This window comes from Sciurus vulgaris (genome assembly GCF_902686455.1).
Source record: "Sciurus vulgaris genome assembly, chromosome: 2".
Taxonomy (NCBI): domain Eukaryota; kingdom Metazoa; phylum Chordata; class Mammalia; order Rodentia; family Sciuridae; genus Sciurus; species Sciurus vulgaris.
The window spans coordinates 147,658,488-147,678,362 of NC_136462.1; the positions used below are offsets into that span (position 1 = coordinate 147,658,488).

A 19,875-nucleotide genomic window follows, 5' to 3' on the forward strand; every position below is an offset into this window, starting at 1 on the left:
AGCTAAAAAGAGCTGGGGATGTAGCTCAATGGTAAAACTTTAAAACTTCCCTGAATTCAATCTCCAGTACCAAAAAACAAAAAAAAAAAAAAAAAAAAAAAAGGAAGGAAGTTACATATGTAATAGGCAGAGACTACAAACTCTAGGAATGGAAAAAGGGATCAATGTGTATATACATATGTACATTCACACATACATGTACATATATGATCAGAGAAATTCCTGAAGGTGTGAAAGCAGGTGGAAGGTCCTGCTACAGAAGATGGGTAGAGCAACAAGTATGATTCATATATGCAAGGAGTGGGGTGACTCCACAGGCTGGGGCAGACAAATCTTGGTTTGGTGTTGGGACTAATGACACGTTAACTAACTCAGGCTGACTCCTTACTCCCTGGAGAGTGAGCAAGATCAAGGCCTCAAAGGCGGTTTCAATAGTTAATGACGATAAATCGGACCACCGTCAGGGATTGGTTAACAACAGTTCCACGAACATGATCAGCTTGTGCTTGCCATATAGTCCTATGGGACTCTCGCCTGTGTGAACAGCCCCCCCGCTTGCTGACCTTTAAGCTAATTGGTTCCTGCCTAGCCCCCACCCTACATAAAAGCTATGTGATTTCCTCAATAAACGAGATTCCTGCTGTGCCTCGTGTGCTGACAGACCTCCGTGCTCTGGTGTGTTTCCTTTGCCGCCGACACTCTAGGCCCGGTATTCTCCTCAGGCGGGCCCTGAGGAGGTACATCGGACCTTGTTGCCCGACAGGGAGCAACAGTTTGGTTTATTGGGATACCTCAGTGGTTGCAACCAGGCCAATCAACCCTCCCCTACCACCATTAGCCAGACAACAGTCTGATTCCAGTTGGGAAAGTAAGTGTAGCATCTTGGGGAAAGTTTCTATCAATGTATGGGAGCCCTGTGCCAGAGGAGCTAGAGGGAGCCACATGCTCAGCAAACAGAGGTTTCGCACAGGGATTCTCATCTACAAAAATGAACATGCACTCAAAACCACCAAGTACTTGAGGAAAGACAACTTCATAGGAGGAAAGCATCTGTATTTGTCAGAACATGCAGATTTGAAAAGTGTAAGTTCATCACTTCAAAATGCCTGAAACTAAAGACAAAGAAGAGTTTAACTGTAACTTGAGGATTGAGAGTGTGCTCAGAGAAGATATCATCTGTAAATTTAAGTAAAACCATTCATCAAGGGAAGGAGTCTAGAGGAGACAGTTTTTTATGGAAAGGAGGACAGATGAGGACATGACTGCCACCCTGGGAAGAGGTCCAAGCCCTAACCATCACTGCACACATCAGACTGCACTTGACCAAGGGGAGCAGGTCACCCCAGAATGAAGCTGCTCTAAGGTTGTTTCCACCCTGGATTTCTCTGTGGAAAACCCCTTGCCTGCCAACCAGCCACCAAGGTCACTGTGTTTCATTTGAACTTAAATCCTCCCTCTTAATTGTCTGGGGGAGGGAGAATTCTAACCCAGTCTCTTTACGTGTTTTCACAGACCCTAGCAAAACTTTGTTACAAAAAGAAATTATTGATAAGCCTACTTAGAAGTTTTGAAATTCAACCTTACATAAAAGTTATTGTCCCAGAGCTTTAGAGGCACATGGGAATATAACTGCCCCAATTCTTCTGTACAAGGGAATTCCCCCTGCTTTATTGCCCTTCCCATAACTTGGGACAAGGTGATGCCAGAGCTCACCTAAGTCTAGGGAGTCACCTCAGGCAGCCCTTTCCCAGCCTTGGTGCAGGGTAGCTGAGGAGAGGCCCAGGGTAGCTGAGGAAGGGTCCAGGGATGCTAACTACAGTTTAGATGGCAGGACATGTCCTCACAAGGCTGTGCTCTCAGCCTGGACCCGGGGGCCAAAGAGCTGCTCAGCAACAGCCTTGCCATCATATTTGGGCAGCGTGCCTCCAAAGTCAGCTGGCAGAATGTTCTCATCAATCTCCTGGAAGAAGCCAGAGAGGTCATCTCCATGGACAAAGACCTGCAGGGAAGCAAGAGAGACAACTAAGCCAGAGGTGACCTGAGGATGACGGAGGGACAAAGCCACATCATGTCATCTTGCCTGGTGACATCCTTCTCCATATTGGGCTATTGGGGGATCCACTCAGCTTGGGAGCAGGGCAGTCTGAGGAGGGCTCAGGAAGGGTCCTCATCCCACTGCCCTCTCACCCCTCTTGTCTCATGAGCTCTCTCCTGCTCCAGTCCCGCACTCACTCACCAGCTCACCAGCCTCTGCCCAGGCAGGCCATGCACTCACCCTCTCCAGCAGCTTGCTCTTCAAGAAGGGCTTGACCACATTGTAGGTGGTAGTGAAGTACCATGGCTGGTGGATGAAATGGATGGCCTTGAACCGTGCTGGGAAGGAATCCTGTGAGTGACAAAGAAAGACCCCACCCACCCACCCCATAGCCCCAATGACTTCAGAAGCTCTGCATCACCCCCTACCCCAGTTTGCTACCTCTCCCCACGGCACAAGGACCAACTTGTCCAACATCACATGTTGCCCTGGAGGACAGCCCATGGAAGGACAGCCACCAGGGAGCCCTGGCTTCACTGTGGTTCCAAGTGGCAGGGAGGAAGCCCCAAAAGTCATACTCCCAACCCTCTCCCCCAGATACCAAAAACCTTAGAATTAAGTAAAGAAATAAAATGGTAGCCTTGCTTGGTTTTTTGGTGACAGTGTTTTCAGACCCACTTGCCCATCAAGTGAACCGCAAACTACAGAGGTACTGTGGTCATGACTCATTGTCCTTCAGCCCCTCTGACAACCTCCCCCACCCCCCAGCAACTCAATACACATAGAATACAATACACATAGAATAGCCCTAAAATAGCTCTAAGAAAGGATGGCTGACACATCAGTAATGTGGGAGTAGCCATCAGGGGATTGGTGAATCCCTTCTTCAGGGTAAATTCACAGAGAGGTAGCATGATACAATGGCCAGAGAGCTTGGGATTCCTGGTCAGAAAATGTAGTTTAAGCTGGGCATCATGGTGCACACCTGTAGACTCAACCACTTAGGGAGGCTGAAGTAGGAAGACCACTAAAGCCCAGAAGTTTAAGACCAGCCTGTGCAGCATATCAAGATCTTGTCTCAATAAACAAACAGGCCAAGCACAGTGGCACTTGCCTGTAATCCCAGTGCCTCAGAAGGCTGAGGCAGGAGAATCATGAGTTCAAAGTCAGCCTCAGCAACTTAGTGAGGCCCTAGGCACTCACTGAGACCCTTTCTCTAAGTAAAATACAAAAAAGGACTGGGGATGGGGCTCAGTGGCTGAGTGCCACTGAGTTCAATCTCTAGTACCAAAAATACATATATATGTATATATTCATATATATACATGTATATATATATACATGTATCATACATATCAAGTCCAGTCTCTACCACTTTATTACTGTGTGACCTTGAGAAGTCACTTAAATTTTGAGTCTCGGTTTCCAGGTTTGTAAAATGAAGCAGGGAGAGGACACTCTAGAGGAGCCAATAACATAATGACTGTGTAGTTAGCAAACTTTCCATCAATATGCAAGTGTTTGTGGTTGGGACTGTGGTTATCACTGCTCTTTATGGCACTAGCCAGTTAATATCTTAGGTTTCAGCCAGCACCATGAAACTGAGAAACCAGGCACAACTTCCCAGCCCCCTACCTGTGAGAAGTTCCTATATGATAGATCCCAAGGCCTCACCTGGAGCATGTCCACCATCTTCCTGAGATCCGAAGTCCGGAGCCTGGAGGCCTGCTGCATGGTAAAGCCCTGAAAGTTCTCAATGATACAGAAGCCATTAATTTGAGTTTCCTCATTCTCCAGTAGTTTCTCCAGGATGAAGCAATATGCCTGCAAGATCTGGAGCACAGAGTGAACAGGGCTTAAGATCCAATTTGCAAAGATAACTAAGGCTTAAGATCCTGAAGGAAGAGCTAATTGGTACATCTTTATTGGAGGAATTTTCAGGTTTTCATGTAGGACTATTCCCTTCTGTGGGTACATGCCAAAAAAAAAAAAAAAAAAAAAAAAAAAAAAAAGTCCCATTTATGGATAGATATCAGTGTTTAGCTCAACATAAACTCTTATGTTTATAGTGGAACCATTGGAAACGACCTAAATGTCCCTCAATAAGGGACTGGTAAAATTATGGTACATTTATACCATGAATAAGTTTAAAACGATGCAGAAGACTAATGATACACTCATGGTCTATCAGTGTACAATATGATCCTATTTTCATAAGAAAAATACTTGTGTGTGGTTGGCACAGTGACGTACATGTATAATCCCAGTGTCTCAGGAGGCTAACGGAAGGATCACAAGTTCAAGGTCAGCCGAGGCAACTTAACAAGACCCTGTCTCAAAATGAAAAATAAAAATGACTGGGATATAGTTAAGTGGTAGAGTGCTCCTGGGTTCAATCCCTAGTACCACAAAAAAAGAAAAACCAATGGAACAAAATAGAAAGTCCAGAAATAGACCCTAGTACATATGAAAATATAGACTATGGTAAAGGTAACACCTCAAGTCTTTGGGAAAAGATGGACTTATAAATAAGTTGTGTTGAGGCAACTAGATAGCGTTTTCTAAATTGAATTTGTACTGTTTTTTTCTAATTTAAATAATCTTTTTAAGAGTTGGTGTCACATGTCAAAGTTCTCCCAAGACAAACCTTAATTCTTCCACTCAGGGCAGCCCTCTTAAAGACTCAGACAAGCAAAATCGCATACATATGAGTACAAAGAACTCAAGCTGCTAAATAAGATGGAACTTTCCAGAATCTCTTCCAATCCACAGTCCACTAATCCCTGTTCTCTTTCTCTCAGCTTTAAGCATTTGGCAGGGCTGCCCTCTGCTCGTGGCCCACAGCTGCTGCCCCAATTTGGCACTTGGCAGGGATACTCAGGGATAGCCATGTACTATTGGCCAGTGATCCCTGCTTGCAAAGCTCCTGGGCTTTCCAGCTGCCTTGGCACATCCTAGAAATTCTTTCCCTGCCCAGAAGGGCCAGGTGGCAGGTGGCTGCCTGTCTTCCCCGCTCCATAGGCCTTGCCTCCTGAGGAATCAGGAATGAAGGTTCAATAGAGAAAAGGGTTGGGGAAGGAAGCCCAGCCCACCCACAGGGTGGGAGGGAGCCAGATGGGTTCCCACTGACCTCATCAAAGGTGATTTCTTCACATTGCCAGTCCTCAATTTTAAAAAGCATGACCACTCGGCCATACTTGTCCCGACTAGAGAGGACACCAGGGTAGCCAGCCTCAATGGTGCAGCGAACAGCCTCCAGGGATAGGCTGTCGAAGAGTTCAGGGTACTGCAGCCGGAAGTTCACGTAGCCTGGAAGAAGGAGAGCCCAGTGCCACCTTAGTGAGTCACCCCACCCTAACACTCCCACCTCCCAGGGTGGCACATAATATGGGAGAAGACCTGAGCTCCTGCCTGGCTCCTCCACATCCTGTGTGTAGCTAAACAGGATACTCAACCTATCTGAGCCCCATTTTCCTCTCCAACAAATGGGATGTTAATATTGTCCTATTTCACCAAATGGCGTGGCAATCGAAAGAGATTCAGGGTGTAAACTATGCAGTCCTAAACACAGGGATGTTTACTACAGGTTATACAGTTTTCCACGGGGACAAGGCACAGGTTTTTCAGGTGGGCTCAGGGTTAGCCGAGTGGGGGTGAGGACAGGGCTGTAGTGAAGTTCCAACATAAAATCCAAACCCCAAGCAAGATACAGAGGCCCTTCCTGATTCCAGCAGTACCTCCAGTGTCATAAACTCCATCCTTACCTGTTCCGAAGGGTCCCTGCCTCATGGTTATCTGTATCATCGAACTTGAGCTTTGGAGAGGCTGGACCCAGAGAAGGTATTTGGGGAGCATCTGCCAAGGTTGGTGCCTGCCAGACCAACCTCCTCACTGTTCTAGAACACTACAGTCGCATCCCACCACCTCGCCTTTTGCCTTGTTGTTCCCTGCTTTTCTTCCAAACATTTCATGTCCTTTGGGTTTTTCTTCAAAATTCCCTTTGCACTGGGGGCTTCCTGGCCACTTTACCTAAAAGATCAGTCCCTCTACCATTTATATCCACCTCCTTTATTTTTCTTCTTGTCCCTTATCACTAATAATCTATATGTTTTTATTTATCTGATTTATTATTTCCACAATTAGAATATAAATTCCATGAGGGCAGAAGAATCTTTTTCTTTTGGGGGGGGGGTCATTGAGGATTGAACCTAGGGGTGTACTGAGCTACAGCCCTAGCCCTTTTTACTTTATTTTCAGGCAGGATCTCAGTAAGTTGCCCAGGCTGGCCTCAAACTTGCCATCCTTCTGCCTCAGCCTCCCAAGTTGCTGGGATCACAGGCATGCTCCACCATGCCCTGCAATGGCAAGGGATTCTTATCTGTTTTGCATTCCTTGGCCTAAAACAGTGACTGGCACAGCATGGCATTGAATTCACACTTGGGGAAGGAGGGAAGAAGTAAGAAAAGGAAAATCAGCCTGCAGCAAGAGGGCCTGCTCAGACCCTTCCTTCTCTAGGAATCAAAAACTTGATAAACCCCTACCTCCTTCTAGCAGGGCCAGGGTAATTCTGACCCTGGGGTTAGTGCCTTCTTCAGTTCCACTGTGCTTGAAGTTTAGGTTTAGGTAACTGCCACAAGGGAAGCTCATACCCACACCTCTCTAGAACATTCTGGAGCCAAAATGTCATGGTGTATGTATAGGCAAGGGGGTGGGATGTGGGGAGATATGGGGGATTCCTGGGGGAAACTCCTCATTCTGTCATTTTTTTTTTTTTTTTTTCTTTTTTAGCAGGACCCCAGGGCCTAGGGCATGCTAGGCAAGCATGCTGCCACTGAGCTACACTCCCAGTCCCTCATCCAAATTTGGTATCCCAGTTCTACTCAATGAGTCCGGAAGTCTGGGAGAGAAGATATTCCGCTAAGAAATTGGTCCTGATTCATTCATTCATTCATTCATTCACTGTCAGAGCTGAAAGGGATCTGGAAGCTGTTTCCTTCACACACACATTCCCATTTTACTCCGAAGGGTATGTAGGCCAAGAGAGTGACTTTTCCACAGCACGAACCCATGGCATGAAAGTGACGTTCACGGTGCCTGGGTGGAGACTGACACCTTCCTCATGCCTTCCTCCCAACCTTCCCACCACCGTCCCTTTACCAGCACACGCCTCACCTTTGAGCAGCTCGTAGGCGCGACCCACGTTGAACTTCCGTGCCCGAATGAAGCGCAGAAGGAAGGCGCTGTCCCTGTCTCGCACCCTCTCCGCCACGGCCACAGCCAGCTCATCCCCAGTGTCCGCCTGTGCCTGCACAAGCTCCTGCAGTTCTCGCACCGCCTCCTCCCGAGTCTCCTCCCTCTCGTTCAGCTCATCCTTGGCCTGCAACAGGGGAGAAGGACGTATGTGACAAGGCTTCTCCCGCCCAATGGGAGACCTGCCTCTGGGGTCCACAAGGGTAGCATCTACCCTGGCCTCCGCTCGGTTTGGAGTGTCTGGAGAAACTTCATCCTGCGTCAGTTTGCAGGATATCGCCAACAGTCTAAGTGCTTCTGCAGTTGTACAGTAACTACCCACACTTAACGCAGCTTTTCGTAACACTCTGTAAAGTCCTTTAAATGAATTATGCCTTTTAATCATCTTCATAACTCATCATGTTTGGGTTTTGTTTTGTCCCTGGGGATTATTGAACCCAGGAGCACTTTATCACCAAGTTACATCCCCAGCCCTTTTTGCTTTTTGAGGAAAGGTCTCACTAAATTGCTGCGCTTCTCTTTAAAGCTGAGCTGGTCTTGAACTTGGGATCCTCTTGCCTCAGCCTCCCCAGTCACTGGAATTACAGGTGTATGCCACTACGCCTGGCTGGGTTGGTATCTTAATCCCATCTTTCAAATGAGTAGACTGAGGGCTGCTGGGGTGAAGTCGCTCACATAGGAGTACTCACATAGGAGTGGAGCTGGGCCTCCTACTCCTGCAGGTTCACACACACTTTCCCTCCCAAACTCAATTCTGATCTTTCCAAAAACAAAGATCCCCAGCAGAGGGCACCCTACCTCCTCCCCCAGAGTACCACGTTCCTTCCCTTTTCTGGGACAGGAAACCTCCCCACTTGTCAGGCAGCTCTCTCCCTGTTCAGCATGGAGAGAAACCTAGTCAAATTGAGGGACCTAATAGCACTTTTCCCTTGAGATGCCCAGAGATGCAGAGATGGGCACCAGGAACCCAGGCTCAGCAGGCCCACTTCTCATCTTTCCCAGTAACCCCAACACAATTCTGCTAACTTCCACAGAGTCTGAGGATCTCTGAGCCAGTTCAACAACCATCTTTCATAGGTGCAGAAGGCAAGACAGAGAGGGAAAGTTATTTGCTCAAGATCACACAGCAAGTTGGAAGTAGGTCAGATTCCAGATCTCAGGTCTCTTGTTTTTCCAGTAGGGCAGCAGTTGAATCCTTGTTCACCAGGGCCACATCCAAACCTCTTTGCTGACTCCAGAGGTTCAAGTCTAGTCTTGCTTTCAAGTGATCTAGATGCAGATCTGGCAGCTGCCATAACCCTAATCACTAGAATGGCTGTTAGAACAGTTCAGTCTATCAGGTCCAGGGTGACCCGGAGAGTGGAGCTAGACCATTTCTATAAGGACTAAGAATGTTGTCATGTTCTTTACCCTCATACACACACACCAACCCCATTTTTCCTCCATAGGCTGTCCCTCACTGTAAACCTGCCTCCTCACCTTCTGTAAGGTGTGGCGGGGCAGCTGGCTGCATGGGCCAAAGACGGGCCCATGATCCTGGGTTGTGAGCTGCTCCAACTGGGCCCGGAGCTCCTGTTCCTCTTCGGAGACCATACGGAATGTGCCCACCTGGACAGAGAAGAGTTAGGAAGAAGCAAGAGCAGCCTGCATTCCCAGCAGCCTGAGCGAGCCAGGCAAATGGGACTGCTGAGACCCTAAACTAGTGCTTTTGCCCAGGGTTGTTGTTAAGCCCTTTCCCTTTTGGGAGACCAGGGCCCACAGAAAAGTTGTAAGGTATAGATGATAGAGAAGCAAGAAAGGAGGGCAAGGGGGCATAAAGGAAGGAGAGCCCAGGGTACTTACCACCTCTGTCATATTGTCTCTGAAAGACACTGAGTCCTTGGCACAAAAAGGTCCCTGCTTCCTCTGTCCTAACTGTTCCACACGCTGGTCCCTAGGAATGGAAGTCAGTACTGCAGTGGTAGTAGAGTATACTCTACAATTGTCTCAGAATAGCGGATCCCAAACATTCAAGTGCGTCAGAATTGCCTGGGGCATTTGTTAGAAAGGCAGCTGCAAGGCCCCACCCCCATGATTCTGATTGGAGGTCTGGGCAGGGCCCAGGACTCTCCAGGTTGAGACTCCCACAGGTGGCTCTGAAGGAGATGGCTCTTGGACCACATGCTAGGAAGCACTGTTCTGGGAAGGGGCTTATGTACAAATGCCTCAGACCTCAGCTGTTAAGTTGACCCAGCTAGGAAAAAGTGAATCTTTCAGATCACCGCAGGATAAGACAATCCCTGCTCCCTCTGTGGTTCTTTCCTCCCTAGCCCAAAGGGTACCCAGAAATTTTCAGGCCTTGTGGATGACCCTGTCTCCAGCATACTCATTCTCAGGAGTGCAGATGAACAGTTACATGATCATTATTCTGGGTATGTGTTTAGTGCTTTGTGATGCATTAAGTAATTTCAAATCCATTGTCTTAGATCCAGGGGCTGGCATTATTATTCCCATTTTACATAGGATGAAACAGGACCAGGACAATAAGTGATTTGTCCAAAGTAATACAACCCAAAAGAGCCAGGGATTAGGACTCAAATCTAAGTTGTAACTTCTATCAGCACCAAGAGGCAGCAGGGCAGCACAAAAGTTGGACTTGGGTTCCACTTCTGCCTCTCCCACATGAGGGTTATGGGATCTCACCTCAGTCGTGGGTGTTCCCTGTTGGGATGGAAAGATTAGAAGTATAATTAAATAATGTACAAAAACATACCAACCTGCTTCCCCACTAGGGACTTTTGATGGCAGCTCTTCTGCTCCCAGGTTTTCTCTTCTACTTAAATGTCCCAGTCGCCTTTGAGGATTCTTTACCACCCTCCTTTGACCTGGTTCCATCGATCAGTTCAGTCACCTACTCACAGTCGCTAAGTGGTAGAGTTGGAACTTGAACCTATATCTGGCCCATACCAAGTCTGTCTTGACATGTTGAGGTGTCAAGAGAACCAAGACATCTTCAGACAAAACTTCCTAGAAAAGCTGGTGTCATAGGTCTGGATTTGAAATGGGCTTTGTCCTTTGTCACTCATGCAACCTCAGACAAGTCATCTAACTAAGCCTCAGTTTCCTTGTTTGCAAATTGAGAATAATAACAGTATCCACCAAAAAGGATCCTCACAGAAACCCTATAATTTCTCTAACATGCCCAGCACAGCATCTCATTCTAGAATTTGTTCCCCTTCCCTTTCTTAGCATCATACCAAGCATTATCCTAAGTTGTGCAGAGAGACTTGGAGGATTGCCAGGACTATCTGAGGGTCTCCCACCTCTTGCCCCTCCTACTCCACAGCCCCAGCAAGAGCATGGAGTTCTAGGAACTGATATCTACCCACCGGAACCAAATATAAATCATCTCTTTGGCTGATAGACATCTACATGTGTAGGCACAGAGACAGAAAGATTGAAATCTTTTCCCTTAGGTCTTCTGAAATAGGAATGGAGAAGCCAATACAACTGCCTTGAGGAACTCAGCTGGGAAAGATTAGTGACTGAACATTCCCAGTTCGTTAAGGGGATCATATGGACAAAATACTAGATTTTAGGATTGGGGTTGTGGCTCAGTGGAACAGTGCTTGCTTAGCGCGTGTGAGGCACTGGGTTCAATCCCCAGCACAACATAAAAATAAATAAATAAATAAAATAAAGGTATTGTATCTACAACTTAAAAAAATAAAGATCCTAGATCTTAGAAATACAGACTTAAAGTCAATGCAGCAACTCTTTCTAAACATGCCCAAGCAATCAACTTTGTTTTTTTTAAGTTTTTTCTTTTTCTTTTTTTTTTTTTGGTACTAGGGATAGAACCCAGGGACACTTTACCACTGAGCTACATCCCCAGCCACAGCCATTTAGTGAGACCCTGTCTCAAAGAATAAAGAGGGCTGGGGATGTAGCTCAGTAGTAAATCCTGCCTCAGCTTCCCAAGTTGCTGGGATAGCAGGTGTGTACCACTATACCCTGCTGCTGAGCTACATCCCCAGCCCTTAACTTTAACTTTTTAAAAAATACTTATTTATTAACTATATACAGTGAAAAATGCCTGTCCCTCATTTCATATTGATATGGTTCCCTGCCACCTACGATTGCCATATAAAATACAAAAACATCAATATTTGGGACATTCTTAGACTAAAAGAGAATGTGTTGTACATCTGAATTCACAGTGAACTAAGCATTCTTACTTGTATTTACTAAGTCTGCCATCAGATTGGTCTGGCTCAACCTGGAGGATAGCCATCTGGTTTTAGTTTTATAGGCAGGGAAGTACGTGGTTCCCCGATTCCCATCCCTGATTCCCCTGTCTTGGGTTCCCCGGGCCCCGGAAATCCCCTGGTACTGACTTACCTGCCAGGTCGGCAGCTCCTCCTTGGGGCCACCTGGTACCTGAATGTCCTGGAGCTCTGGAGGTTGCCTCGGCTGGGGGTGTGGCCCAGTCAGCAGGTCAGGATTAGTGTGTCACAAGAAACTTCTCATCGCCCACAGTTTCCCATTAAATCGGGCTCACAGGAGGCCCAGAATGGGGCAAGTGAAGCACGGGGGTTGGGGGGGTGGGGGGGGCCTGGGCCTGGTTGCAGATGTATCAAAGCCCTCCTTTGTGTGCTCCTGCTCCGGAGTCCCTGCTTAGCCATGCGGAAGCCAGCGTGGGCTGGGATCTAGGCCAGCCCCATCCCCTCTTCCCTGTCCTCTCCTTGGGCTCTCAGGGGAGTTTGAGAGAGCATCCCCCCGACCCCGCTGCCACCAGCAGGACATGCAAAGAGGTGAAGGGAAATTTTAAACGTGATTCCCAGATGCAATGACAGCTTGGCAAATACAAGCCTGTGGCCCACCCTCCCCTTGGTCACAGTGAATGGGGCCAGTGGGAGATGTAGAGAGTGAAGGCTGAGCAGGAAGAGGACAAAACAGGCCCACCTGCCTTCTAGGCAATATGGTGCAGTGGTAGGGGTAGGTTCTGGAACCAGATAGCCCTCTTTTTTTTTTTTTTTTTTTTGTATGTGTGTGTGTGTGTTGCTGTGGATGGAACCCTCAGCTTCATACATGCTAGTGAGGGAAGTGCTCCACCACTGAGCTACACCCCTAGCTCCTGCCCACTGTTCAATCCTAGCTTCAGCACCTTCTCTCTATGAGAAGTTATTGCACCACTCCTTGACTCAGTTCCTGTCTGAGAGGTGGAAATAACCAGAAGACAAGAATGACGGCTTTAGGGAGCAAAGTGCTTAGCTGCCAGACACTTGGTAAGTGCTCTTTAAATGCTGTAAATGCTGGTTATCTACTCCAAATACAGAATCAGCAGGCACCTCAGGGAAGGGAACTCATTATCCAACCATTCATACAGTAAGAAACCCCTCTGCAGCCCCTTAGCCTCCACTTTGGTATTTCACTAGGGTGTGGGGGAGATTATTCCTTTGGAACATTTCTGTCAAGAACTCCAAAGGCAGGGAGCTCCCTGTTTCCACTACTGGACAAATCCCCTTATTTAGAATTCATCCTTGGTCTGAGTTCAGGTCGCTTTCTACAATCCTCCTTGGCCCTGATTATGCATCTTAGAGGTGCCCAGGGCATCATCAAGATTCTGTACACAGTTCTTCTCTGGAATTCAGTCTCAGAAATGATTTTTTAAAAAAATTTTCGCAGATATATTTTTGTTTGGTTGGGGTTTTTTGTGTGTGTGTGTGTGTGTGTGTTTGTTTGAAGTACAGGGATTGAACCCAGAGATGCTCTACCACTGAGCTACATACTCAATTCTTTTTTTATTATTTATTTTGAGAAAGGATCTTGCTAAGTTGCCCAGGCTGGGCTCAAACTTGTGATCCTCCTGCCTCAGCCTCCCGAGTAACGGGAATTACAGGTGCCACTCTGCCTGGCTTCTTGTTGTTGTTGTTATTTTTAATTTTGCCTGGCTTGTTTGGATTCTTAATTTCGTTTTGCCTGTTTTGGTTTTGTTTTTTTCTCCAGCATTGGAGATTGAACCCAGGGCTTCACATAAGGCAGGCAAGGCTCTAATGCTGAAATACATCCCCAGCCCCAATTTCCCCCAACATAGTTCTTGCTTTTCCACCCATTCCTACTTTGATGAACTTGGGATCTCTTCACCTCGCTGTGCTCTCTTCAGACACCGGGGGCTGTGGGAGTATCCCTAAAGGAGCATCCTGGGAACACCCATTCCTCACCTGTCTCTCTTGACCACTTCCTCTAGAGCAGGTTGCATTGCCTGGGGCTTAGATCTTGGGGTGTGCCTGAGGCATCTTGAGCTCTTTACTTCCAATAGCTCATTCCCTGGGTTCCTGTTCTGGCTGTTGTCTGGCTCAAGGACTGTTTTCTTTCTAAGTCCTCTCTACAACTGATGACACCACCCCTTATTTCTATCCTTCTGTTCCCTGGGGGCCTCATCCCCTGCTTTGTCCTATACAGTAGTCACTAGCTACATGTAGTTTTTCAGTACTTGAAATGGAGTAATATGCTGGGTGCCATGGCACATGCCTATAATCCCAGCAACTGGGGCAGCTGAGGCAGGAAGATTGCAAGTTCAAGGCCAGACTTGGCAACTTAGCAAGGCTCTCAACAACTTAGCAAGTCTCGGTCTCAAATTAAAAAGGGTTGCGGTTATAGCTCAGTGTAAAGTTCTCCTGGATTCAATCCCAGTACCAAATAACAAAAACAAAACAAAACAAAACAAAACAAAACAAAAAAAAAAAAAAAAACGAAAGAAAAGAAAAAGAAAAACAAAGAGACATGGAGTAATGCAACTCAAAATCTGAAAATTTAAACTGAATTTAAGTTACTTAAATTCAAATTAAGACTCTGGCAATGCCAGGTGATGGACTCCACCATGGAGAATGTTCCTGTGTGGTAGGAACACTGTCAAGTTAAAGGCACAGCGTCGGTAGGAGTGGGGCGCATCAGGCATCTCGGGATGCTAGCTGACCACAAAGTGCTTTTTGGGGCAAAGAGCTTTCTGCAGCACTACTTTCTGCTTACACCCCTTTTCCTGCCTCCACCCCTGCCCTCTCCCCATCCCGAGTCACGTTCCCTTCTAGCTTCTTTGGTCAGAACAATAGTGCCACTGTGTAAAAGGAGACGTTGCCCTCATTGGCCCAAACACCTGTGCTGGCCATGCCGGCAAACAACTGTGGGCTCCCTGGCCTCCCTGGCTCTGCAGCAAGGGAGGGGGCCCACATTGGCTATGCCTTATTCTGTACTGTGGCAGGCACCATACCAGTATTATCTCATCAGATCTTTCCAGGTGTGAGTTTGAGAGCACAATCCCATTTTTCTTAAAATGGAACTGGGGTTTGAACCCAGGAGTGTTTACCACTGAGCTATGTCCCCAGCACTTTTTATTCTGAGACAAGGTTTTGCTAAATTGCCCAGGCTGGCCTTGAAATTGTGATCCTCCTACCTTGGCCTCCTAAGTAACTGGGATACCAGGTGTGCACCACCACACCTGGCTCTAATCCCTTTTTTATAGAAAAGGCAACTGAGAGAGAGGCGAGAGACCTGCCCAAAGTCACACATTCTAAAACCCTCTCATCATTCAACACACAAGGTTGGCCGAGGTGTGGCTGCTCAGGGACTTAACAACTGCTCTGTTCCCATCCCCACCCTCTCCTGGAGAAGGTGACATCACTTTACTCTCAGCCTCCTGAGTAATTTAGACTACAAGCATGCACCACCATGCCAGGTTTCAACTTAATATTTGTTGAGCACCTACTATTGTCAGGCCCTGGCCAGGTGCTGCAGGAATGCTGTTTTATAAAAGAGACTGCCCTTACCACTCATAATCTAGCAGAGAAGATACACACCAGGGGAGTGTGGCTCATGACAGAAAGTAGGTGCCCAGAGCTATAGGTCAATCCACTGGATTTCAAACAAGAAGGTTGCCATCATCTTGGCCATAGCACAGTTTTGGTGAATTGATAGAGCTAAGAAATAGAGAGGGGCAGAAGAGTGAATAGGAGACAGAAAAATACAGACAGTATAGATGGCAGCTTCAAGAAATTTGTCCAAAAGCAAATGGGAGAGAGAGAGCGGAATAACAGAAGGGCAATGCAGGTCAGGGGTTTTGTTGAGATGGATTCATGAGATTTTCCATCTCTGTTTTTGTGTTACTGGTGATTGAACCCAGGGACACTACCACTGAACCATATCCCAAGTCCTTTTTATTTTTTACTTTGAGACAGGGTCTTAATAAGTTGCCCAGGCTGGCCTCAAACTTATTTACTTGTTTCTCCTGCCTCAGCCTCCCTAGTGGTTGTGATTACAGGCATGCTCCCAACTCTTCCTTTATTGCAAAGAGATGATCTTAACTTCTACTACACAGGAAAAAAAATAGGTTATTATTTTCTTTCTTTCTTTTCTTTTCTAGTCAAGTGTAAGCGAAGTCGTCTGTTGAGAATAAAGGAAGAGATAGAAAGTTTGAAATAATCCTCATGTAGAAAAGGAGGATAATTTTTTTTTGTTTGTTCTGGGGCTCATACCCAGGACTTTTCTTTTTTTGAAAAAATACTTTTTAAGTTGTAGATAGACACAATACCTTTATTTTATTTATTTTTATATGCTGCTGAGGATCAACCCAGTGCCTCACCCATGCTAGGCAAGTGTTCTACCACTGAGCCACAACCCTAGCCCAAAAAGGATAAACTTACCAGGGAAGATTGTCTGGCAGTGTTGAAGACCTCTTTGAGATTGGCTGCAATAACTTTACAGGGTACTCAATTGATATCTCCAGCATATCCCAACAGCCAAGGATAGTATCAATGAAGCAATATGGTGGACCTCATAGGGATTAAGGGGTTGGCATGGATGGCATGGGAGGAAAGGCAAAAGAGGGCAAGTTGAGGATATCAGCCCAAATATAGTGTGTTATATCTTGGAGTCAAAGATGAGGAGGAGTGAGGGCCAGTGAAGATTGGGGAATAGGTAAGAGGAAGTTATTGAGTGAATTGTCTGAAGGGTGAGTTAGATAGAGGCTCAGGATGTAACCAAGAAAGTGAGTGGCTGAGGAAACATGGAGGAGAAAGTCATGGAGGTGGGGAGTGGAGTTTCCCAGAGGCTCCAGGTAGCATGGGGGTGATCCAGGATGACAATAGAAGAGGGGTGGAAGGAAGACAATGAAAATGTACCCACCTCTCAGAAAAAGGAAGAGAGGGCTCCTCAAAGGTCCAATTTGCTGGTTATTCACAGGCCAGAGCAGTTCACTAGATTTGTAACTGGGGTGTTTTATTTTTTAATTTCTAATTTTGACATCATTTCAGATTTACAGAAAAAGCACAAGAATAGTACAAAGAACTCCCATATGCCCTTCACCACATTTGCTTTAGATGAAACTTTAGACCTGATGCTCTTTTGCTCCCAAATACTTCAGTGTGGACTTCCTACAAACAGGGACATTCTCTTTGCTATGCTCTGAATATTTGTGTCCCTCCACCATCTAATATATTAAAATTCTAACCCCCGACAGAGATGGTACTAGGAGGTGAGGACTCTGGGAGGAGGTGAGACCCTTTATAAAAGAGGACCCACAGAACCTTGCCACTGCCACCATGTGAGGACACAGAAGTCACCAAGAGAAAGCGGTCTTCCCCAGTCACTGCATCTACCTCTACTTGATCTTGGACTTCTCAGTCTCTGAAACTTTGAGAAATTAAATTTCTATTATTTAGAAGTGACCTAGTCTATGATATTTTATTATAGTAGCCTGAATAGTCTAAGACATTCTAACCATAGTACAATGATCAAAATGAGGAACTGAGCATTGATACAACTGGATAATCTATAGACCTTAATCAAATTTGCTAATTATAAAAGGCCAGTTTTTAGGAATTACTTTCTACCCTGCTTCTTTTTTAAAAAAAAATTTTTTTAGTTGTTGATGGACCTTCATTTTATTTATTTATTTTTATATGGTGCTGAGAATCAAACCCAGTGCCTCACACATGCTATGCCAGTGCTCTACCACTGAGCCACAAACCAAGCACCCTATCCTGCTTCTTCTCTGTCTCTCTTTTATATTCTTCTTGTTCAAGCCTTTGAGAAATAAGAAACAAATTTTTTTTTGTTGTTTTGATCCTTTATTTTCAAATGATTGCAAATTCAGAGGGAGCTTCAAAAGTGGCAATATACTTTTAAGGCAAACGTTTGGTTTTGAAATTTTAACATTTTGCTGATACAATTTAGAACCATATTTTTCTGACTCATGATTTTGCATCCATTTGAGAAATATTTGTGTGAAGCACTGCTCTGTGTTAGGAACTTTTCTGGACACTAAGGCTATAAATACTGGGCAATTAAACCTTTGTTTAAATCCTTTTAAATTGGAACTTCTTCAGGTAGCATTATTGTTTCTCCTCAACAATCCTGTGAACTACCCAGACAGTATTGTGTTTGACTTTCTTAATCATTTTTAAGTGTACTATTCTATAGTGGTAAGTATATTCACTTGCTCGGCCACAGATCTCCAGAATGTTTTCTGTCTTGCAAAACTGAAACTTTGCACACACTGAATGAGCTCTCTATTTCTTCCTAGTCCCTAAAAGCCACCATTTTACTTTGTTTCTCTGAATTTACTACTTTATTTTAAAAAATTAATTGATCTTTGATACTGGGGATTGAACATAGGGGTGCTCAACCACTGAAACACAACCCCGGGCCCTTTTTGAGACAGGGTCTCGTTAAATTGCTGAGGCTGGCCTCAAACTTGCAATCCTCCTGCCTCAGCCTCCTGAGTTGTTGGGATTATAGGCATGTCCAGTTTAACTACTTTAGATACTGCATATAAGTGAAATCACAACCATTTTTTTTGTGACTGGTTTATTTCACTTATCATAATGTCTGTGAGGTTCACCCAGGTTGCAGCACGTGTCAGAATTTTGTTCCATTATATAGCCCACATTTTATTTATCCATTCATCAGTTGATAGACATTTGGGTTATTTCTACCTTTTGCCTATTGTGACAATGTTGCTGTGAACATGGGTGTGCAATGCTTTCTTCAAGACCTGGATATCAATTCTTAGTAATGTACCAAGTAACGGGAGTGCTGGAAAGTACTAACATTTTTAAGTGCTTGTAAGAGCAGCTCTTTATACATGTTGCCTTGATTCTTTGTTATCTCAAGCAATGCTGCTTTTAAGTCCATGCTTTTGGGCTTGGATGGGTGCCTATTGGTTCTCCTCTGGCCAGGACCCTCCCAGAATCCAAGGATAAGGAGCCCAAGTAACACAGATGATCTGTTCAACAGAGCCCACATGCCCTTCTTCAGACTATCCTCTAGGTACTTAGTCAAATATCCCCAAACTTGCTTCCAGGGATTATGCAGGGCTTCGCTGGGGTTCACCCTGCCCAGAGTGGACCTGTAAGTACATACAGGGGTTCCTGGGAAGCTTTGTGGGGGAGGTGTGTATGGATCTTTGGGGTTATAGAGTCTAGCTAGTGTACCAGATAAATAACATTTGCTGCTTATTGAAGGAAGCCTGTACCAGCATGGAAAAATTGGTGTTGTTAGTCTGAACCAGTTTTTTTCTCTCTCTCTCTCTTTCGTACTAGAGATTGAACCTAGGGGTGCTCAACCACCATGCCACATCTCCAGCCTTTAAAAAAATTTTTTTTTTTTTTTTTTTTTTTTTAATTTTAAGACAGTCTCACTAAATGGCTTAGTGTCTTGCTTAGCTGCTGAGGCTGACTTTGTTTCTGTGCTCCTTTCTTCCTCAGCCTTCCAAGCCACTGGAATTATAGGTATGCAGCACCACATCCAGCAGTTCTTCTCTTTAGTGTGTCTAACACCATTAATGATAGGAGAAAACAGTATGATACATTCACGCGACAAGGAGAGACAAAGATCCCTGAATTATCAATGCCATTTTGTCGACACATTGACAATTCAATAGGTGCATCTAAGATGCACAAATGGAGAATCAGGGAGGCTAATGAGCTTAGTTGAGCTACACAGACACAGATTCATTGAGGAATGGTCCAGTTCCAGAAGCAGTTTGGAAGGGAGGTGTTGAAAGGAGATGATAAGGTCATCTGTTTCTTCCGTAAGGTAAAGGATTTTTTTTAGGAATCATCTTCCACCTCAGCTGTGTTTTAGCCACAAATCACAGTTCATTGTCTGAACAAATGTGGTAGAAGGAAAAAATGCTGGGCCACTCCCACCTATCTCAAGGAAAAGGATACAGCTTCATAAGGAGTCCTACCTTCAGTTCTGCTCATTCAGCTCATCTCTTTTGTGAGTGTTTCAAGCTCATCTCTTCTGAACAACCTTTATGGCACTCACCTGATTGGGATATCCTTCAATTTGAATACAACCATGTCCGTCCCCTTCAACTATTCCCCAAGGCCTCCAATTTAAAAGCATTTACAAGGCCCTGCTTTCCACTACCACCCCAAGCACCTTCACCTTCTGAACTAAGGGCTTGTTTGCTCCCACGCTGTTCTCAGGCCCGTTACACAATCTGTTCCCTCAGCCTAAAATAGAGAACCTCAAATCTCAGCCTACCTCTTCCTGCTCTTCACTGTACTGTCAGGTATTCTTTTTTACTTTTTGGTACTGGGGATCAA

General features: G+C 45.6%; 1 protein-coding gene across 2 annotated transcripts; it reads right to left on the reverse strand.

Moving 5' to 3' along the window:
- Positions 1-1,042: 1,042 nt before the first annotated feature.
- Positions 1,043-19,692, reverse strand: RLBP1 (retinaldehyde binding protein 1). Of its 2 annotated transcripts, none has more exons than XM_079127527.1 (9): positions 19,512-19,692; positions 9,968-9,985; positions 9,128-9,218; positions 8,765-8,893; positions 7,208-7,412; positions 5,166-5,344; positions 3,710-3,868; positions 2,276-2,386; positions 1,043-1,999 (listed from the first exon to the last, which is right to left on the reverse strand). In XM_079127527.1, the coding sequence occupies exons 3-9, from the start codon at positions 9,137-9,139 to the stop codon at positions 1,841-1,843; spliced, it is 954 nt and encodes a 317-aa protein (XP_078983653.1). In that variant the 5' UTR covers positions 9,140-9,218; positions 9,968-9,985; positions 19,512-19,692; the 3' UTR covers positions 1,043-1,840. The 2 variants fall into 2 exon arrangements, with proteins under 2 accessions (XP_078983653.1, XP_078983652.1); XM_079127526.1 differs by lacking the exon at positions 19,512-19,692 and adding an exon at positions 11,666-11,813.
- Positions 19,693-19,875: the final 183 nt, after the last annotated feature.

Bases quoted from the DNA above. Each gene is read 5' to 3' on its own strand.
- RLBP1 (XM_079127527.1), bottom strand. The intron at 7,413-8,764 runs GTGAGGAGGCAG...CCCCTGTTGCAG, and splicing joins CCCGCCACACCTTACAGAAG to GCCAAGGATGAGCTGAACGA. The intron at 3,869-5,165 runs GTCAGTGGGAAC...TCTGTGCTCCAG, and splicing joins AAGAAATCACCTTTGATGAG to ATCTTGCAGGCATATTGCTT.